General features: G+C 39.0%; 1 protein-coding gene across 1 annotated transcript; it reads left to right on the top strand.

Moving 5' to 3' along the window:
- Positions 1-1,917: 1,917 nt before the first annotated feature.
- Positions 1,918-4,132, top strand: LOC110030332 (putative pentatricopeptide repeat-containing protein At1g02420). Its single transcript, XM_020733001.1, has one exon. It carries the CDS (start codon positions 2,024-2,026, stop codon positions 3,551-3,553), a length of 1,530 nt encoding a protein of 509 aa, XP_020588660.1. The 5' UTR covers positions 1,918-2,023; the 3' UTR covers positions 3,554-4,132.
- Positions 4,133-6,848: the final 2,716 nt, after the last annotated feature.

Genomic DNA, 6,848 nt, shown 5'->3' with positions numbered 1-6,848 from the left:
GAGTCGAGGAGAAAAAAGTCCATTTATTCATCGTTGGGCCACCTATTTATAGAAGGTCTTTTGGTACATATATAGAAAGGAGAGCGATTATGGAAATCATCCTTAACGGCCGAAAGGAGAGAGCAATTATGGAAACCACCCTTAATGCAGTTAATGCATTAATTTAATACAAGACTTGTGTTACCATTTAAGTCTAATACAACAGTCATTAGCGTATCGATGCATTTAGTTCGGTCATTTAAGGTGACCAATTGCGTGGCGATCGCTCCTATCAAGACAAAACCGGTTGATTGCCCAGTTGTGATCGAACGCCCCTGAAAGAAGCTTGGGTTGTTAGGGCCATAAGTGAGATCCATTGATTAGATCCCTCGACAACATGGGTCTGTCGACCCGATAAAGCGGTTGGTCGTCAAATGACTTGTTCAGATCGTGCTCCCTTGGTCTATCGCTTCGATTTCCCAGTCATTGTCCTTAGTCGTCTGATTGCTTTGAGATTCATGCTAGTAGATTATAACACTCAAATATTTGACACTATCATTATTAATAATTTTTTAATGTTAAATACACATATTCTGACATTATTATTGACATGATTCTGAATGTAAAAACAATTTTTACATGTAATTTTTTTTGTATGCATGTGAATTTCTTAATAGTAACACAAGTGAAATATTTAATGTGATGCTAAAGATTTGAATACTATATATAAATTTTTAAATTACTTATATTAGATATGTAAATATGTAAAAAAAATTGTGGGTTGCAAGTAAATGCCCCTCAAAAGAGTATTATAAAGTCATTCCTAATTAGTTAGGCATTAAACTCTAGTTAAACACTAATATTTACCTTAGAGTAGATAGATAATGATAGATTGCTATTTAACAAATAAATCTTAAAAAATAATATTTACAGCATTTTTTTTAAGGAGCATTTACATTCTTACAACCCAATTCTATATATTGACAAGTCTAACATCTAAATTTTACATTTAAACTACTCAAAACTTTCATATCATATCAAAATTAAAGAATTGTTTACATAAATAGCACACAAATCTTACATATTTACACATCTAACACCCTAATTTTTTATATTTATTTTTAGGATTTTTTGCTTACCAACCACCCAAAGTATTAAAAATAACAATCAACCAAATTTTAAGTATGATATCTTAATCATTTTTTTTTAATTACAATCATGCTCTTAAACACACTCATGAAGATTTTGAGCAAAAATCTTGGACCATTAAATTTTATAATTAATTTTTTGGATGATAATAATCTCATATTTTTATAGCAGTTCACATTCTAAACTTTAAATATAACATTTTGATCACCTAAAATTAAAATTTACATTTCAAGAGCCCAAAATATTATTTCCTTTTGAAATAGGAGTGATCTATCTATTATATTTATTTATAATTCATGTAAATATTCTTTTATTTTAATTATCATTAGAAATTTTCCTTCGCCTCCTTAACCCTTGTTTCTGTGGAAAAATATTACATCAGTACTCCTAACGTAGAGCTACGTTCGGATTGGAAGATTTGGTTGTGTTACGGAAATATTCCATTTGTGTTATTTGTAAAAATAATATATTATTCGAGTATTATATGGTGTTATTAGATTATTTTGCGGTGTTATTGGTTACTTGATTTGAGGCTGTGTTATTCGGAATATTTCCCGTGTTATTTCAATTTTCACTATGTTATTGGAATAACACAGCTCTAAATCATGTAATGCAAAAGAATATTTCAATAACACTTCAGCCTTAAATCAAATGTGTGATTGAATATTCTAATAACACCGCAAAATAATCGAATAATATCATATAATACTCAAATAACACATTTTTTTTACAAATAATACAAATAAAATATTCCAGTAAAAGAGTAACATTTCAATACAGATGAAATTTTCCTTCGTCTCCTCGACTCTTGTTTCCGTATATGTATCCGTCCCCTTAAACCCTCCATCTTCACCTGATACCCTAGAAGCTCTACTAAAACCCTAATCAAACTAGTATGCTCCGATCACTACGATTCATCTCCCCACAATCTCCACCGCCCACCCGCTTTTTCTCGTTCCTACACTTCTCCTCCGCGTCCAAACCCACAGAACAACAGACCCCAAATCAACTGCACCAGGAAGAAGAAGACGCCATCTTCCACATCATCAACTCCTCCTCCTCCCCCGACTCCATGATCCTCTCCCTAAACTCCCTCTTCATTCCCCTCTCCAACTCCCTCGTCGACCGCGTTCTCAAACGCGTTCGCTTCAGCCATGGAAACCCCCTCAGAACCCTAGATTTCTTCACCTTCGCCGCCAATCAATCCTCCTTCTCCCACACCCCTTTCTCCTACGACACCATGTTTTACATCCTCGGCCGCAGCCGCCGGTTTCTCGAGATGTGGTCCCTTCTCCGCGAAATGAAGAAGAGAGATCCGATTTCGATCACCGCGAGAACGATTCAGATCGTTCTCGGCCGGATCGCAAAGGTCTGTTCCGTCCGTCAGACCGTCGAGAGCTTCCGCAAGTTCCGGCGACTGGTTCCGGCGTTCAACACCGACTGCTTCAACGCGCTGCTGAGAACCCTGTGTCAGGAGAAGAGCATGACTGATGCTCGAAACGTTTACCATGGATTGAAGCATGAGTTCAAACCTAATCTCCAGACCTTCAACATCCTCCTCTCCGGCTGGAAGTCGCCGGAAGACGCCGAAGCTTTCTTCAACGAGATGGCGGAGCTCGGGGTGAAGCCGGATTTAGTTTCCTACAACTCTCTGATCGATGTTTACTGCAAGAACAGACAGATGTCCAAAGCATACAAGGTATTCGACGAAATGCGTGAGAAGGATTTTGCGCCGGATGTTATAACCTACACCAGTATCATCGGTGGCCTCGGCCTCGTCGGCCAGCCGGACAAGGCCAGGGAGGTGTTGAAGGAGATGTGGGAGATGGGAGGCCAATGCCGCCCCGACGCTGCTGCCTACAATGCAGCGATACGGAACTACTGCATTGCAAAGCGGCTCGGCCACGCCTTCGCGCTGATGGAGGAGATGGAGGGCCGGGGGCTCCCGCCGAATCCGACGAGCTATAACCTCTTCTTTCGATGCTTCTACTGGGCGAACGATCTGGAGAGTGCGTGGCGGCTTTACAGGAGGATGAGGAAGCAGGGGTGCTTGCCGAACACGCAGTCCTGTATGTTTTTGGTGAGGATGTGCAGGAGGAAGGAGGAGGTGGGGATGGCAATGGAGCTATGGAGGGATATGGTGGGGAATGGATTTGGGTCTTTGGTGTTGGTTTCAGATGTTTTGTTTGATTTGTTGTGTGATTTGGGGAAGTTGGATGAGGCTGAGAGGTGCTTTGTGGAGATGGTGGACATGGGGCAGAGGCCGAGCTTGTTGGCGTTTAGGAGGATTAGGGTTCTTATGGAGCTGGCCAAGAGGGAAGATTGTATCAGGAATTTGGAGGAGAAGGTGGGAGGTTTTGGAGCTGTGGTTGAGGTTAATGATGAGAGGTTGGAGAGATCTCATTCCGAGTTTTTGAAGCTGTGATGATTGGTGAGTGTGTGGACTCATCGGTGGCGGCCGTGTATTCGTGGACGCGGCAAAACGAGAAGGCAGTGGCAGCGTATTTGGGGCCACGCCGCGCCGCCGCAAACTAAGAAAAAGATGATGATGTGGAACTCATGGTGATGATGATGATGATGGTTCGATGGGGTCGAGTTCTATGAGAGCAAAGCCCTTTGAGAGCTCTTTGACCTCCACGAAGCTTATTTCTGAGTAAGTTGAAGAGAAAGCTTGCTCGGCTTTGCCGGACGTTGAGGGTAGGAGAGAGTCATCACTCTTAAGCAGTTCAAATTGGAAAAAAAACATCCTCCTATCACAAAAATTTTTAGAAGGCATCAAAAAAAATTTTGTTCAAATAAAAATGTGATGGCAGATTGAAGAACAAAAGAGACATAAATCTCTGCCAAACAGACCTTTAATCATCACATTGATTTGATTTTTTGATTTTTTTAAGGCGTAAATCTGGTGGTTGATAAGGTGTTTGAATGCTTTGCACAAAAGCAAGAATCTTTAAGGTGCTTTCACATGTACTCCACACAATACTTATATTTACAAATTTAATATCTACACTTGTGTGTGTGTATTTAACATCACATCAAAAAATATAATAACCACTAATACTTTAGAAGTAAAATATATATTTTCATGCATATAATCAGCTTATGTTTATGATAATAAAGTGCTACAATTATGATACATAAATTTGTAGGTGAGATTTATAAATTTCCAAGAATTCTGTCATGGGTATCTAAATTATGAACTTAGAAATCACACTTAAACTTTCATATTTATACAGTATTTGATGCTTTAAGGGTGTGTTTGTGATGGTTGTAGTTGTATAAAGTTTCAGTTTAAAGTTGCACAAATTTTATTGTTTAAAATTAGTGTTTCAGGAACATTTGATCTATTTGAAAAATTCAATTTTGAAAGTGCTCTATGTGAATAAATGTCTAAAATAGGCATTTGTTCATTTTATATAAAATTTTTAATACACTTGATGTTGTTGGAAAGAGAATTTAGTGATTTTAGTATATTTTTTTAATAGTCTTATGCAAAATTTTGATTTAATTATTTTGTGTGTGTATATATATATGTGTATTAAAGTGCTAGGAGGTTGTAATGAATGACAGTTATAATCACATCGTGCCTTGTAGGCCTTCGCACATCTCAATGAAGCCCTTTGAGAAATCATGTCGTGCGCTGTAGAATTTTGGTGTATGTGTATTAAAGTGCTAGGAGGTTGTAATGAATGATAGTTATAATCACATCGTGCCTTGTAGGCCTTTGCACATCTCAATGAAGCCCCTTGAGGAATCATGTCGTGCGCTGTAGAATTTTGGTGCGCGCTGCATGGTAACACAACACTGTGCAAAGTAACGAAACATCTTACAGAGAAACACAACTTTAAGACGATGTAACAACGTATCCTGAATATAGTGTAACACTGCCCCGAAGATGGTTCAACGCATACTCTACATACAGTGTGGTATCATTCCATGAAGATGTTGTAATGATGCACCAAGAAGATTGGTCTCCTAATCTAGGAAAATAAGAGATTGTGACCTCGAGTAGGGAAATCAATAAAATCGAATGACTTCTCTCTATATGAAAGCTAAGATCCCTAGGTGAGCAACAACATGGACTTACTCAAAAGCTCCTGTGTGCAAGAAAGCTAGTAAAGCAAGCCAAATATAAAATACTAAGAGGCTGGTGTCGTTGGACAGATAGCATATCCTAGAAAAGAAGAAGGTGGTCAGCACTGCATATACACACGTCTGGTCCTAATTCTATACATAAATGAGATTTAGAATTAAGGTGCAAGACATGAGCAAGCAGCTTCTGGTCCCCATCACGTGGTTTCACCTGTCTGACGCCATGAAACTTATACATGTACCTTATTTGAAAGTATATATGAAAAAGAGAAACAAACTTGACCTACATGAATATATATATATATATATATGATGTGTGCTAGAAAATTTGCGGCGGTAGAGTAACAGACTATCGTTTTAACGTTGTACGAAAGTTCAACACACACACAGATGAAATAGAAAACAAGCGGTGATGACTCCAGAGGTTTTTATGTGGAAAAACCGTAAGGGAAAAAAAAAGGGGTTTGCCCCAGTTGCGAAAATCGACTATTGATTGTTGATTACAGGAATCCCTTGTCCCACATACGGGAAAGGGTAATTATATTTTTTAGATTACAACGTCGAATAACGTCGTCTAGTTGGTGGTGATCGATGGTGGTTAGTGATAGTCAATGCCGGTTGTCAGAGGTTGAGGATGGTCGGTGGTGGTCGTTGGAGGCCGACGACGTTCGGTGGTGGTCAACGGCGTTCGACGGTGGTCGACGACGGAGGTCGCAGTGATGCTGAGCTATAGCTTCTTCTCAAGGCCTCACACTCTCTCTAGTCTTCAGCTCCCTTTCATGTGAGGGGTGGGGGTCTATTTATATTGTTCTGGGTGCAATTAATGCAGTCGACGAGAGTTGACGGCTGTTGGCGGGGATGCTGAGCTGCAGCTTCTCCTCAAGGTCTCAGACTCTCTTTTTAAATTTCAGCTTCCCCTCATGTGAGGGGTGGGGGTCTATTTATAGTGTTCTGGGTGTAATTAATGCAAGAATATCAATCATTTTGATCGGACGGTCCAGAGAATTTCCTCCGATCATGCTGCGTTTAATGGACATTTGAGTGCCTTAACGATGTCGGAATTGAGTGATCTTGGGCTCGTTGGATTCGTCTTGACGAGCCACTCAATTCGTGTATAAACTTGTCAGTGTAGACATCTGTTTTGACATTCCAAATATGTCCAAAAATCTTCCAAAGATAGTTTAATGACTTGATGTGAGCTTGATTTGACTCGGATTAGACTAGTTTCATATCATTAGGTTTGTCTCATCGAGCCGGTCAGTTTGACAATAAGTTTGCTGAAATCGGAGTTCTAGATGACTTTTTATCAAGAGTTAAATGTTTCTTGCTTAAAATATTGTCTTGAGATTTGAATTATGCTTCGAGATTCGTGCTAAATGATGAAAATTTGTTTGTGATATATAGACTAGTTTCATATATGCATGTATGTATGCATGCTTATGTATATTTATGTATGCAAGAAATATAGTAAAACAAGCCAAACATAAAAAAATAAGAGGCCAGTGTCGTTGGGTCGACAATATATCCTAGAAAAGGAGAATGTGGTCAGACACTGCAATAGTACATGTCGGGTTCTAATTCTATATACAAATGAGATTTATAATTAAAGTATAGGACATGAGCAAGCA

The sequence above is a fragment of the Phalaenopsis equestris genome, unplaced genomic scaffold (assembly GCF_001263595.1).
Source record: "Phalaenopsis equestris unplaced genomic scaffold, ASM126359v1 Scaffold000702, whole genome shotgun sequence".
Taxonomy (NCBI): Eukaryota; Viridiplantae; Streptophyta; class Magnoliopsida; order Asparagales; family Orchidaceae; genus Phalaenopsis; species Phalaenopsis equestris.
This window is presented reverse-complemented; position numbering and strand designations above follow the sequence as displayed.

Bases quoted from the DNA above. Each gene is read 5' to 3' on its own strand.
- LOC110030332 (XM_020733001.1), top strand. From the start codon at position 2,024: ATGCTCCGATCACTACGATTCATCTCCCCACAATCTCCACCGCCCACC.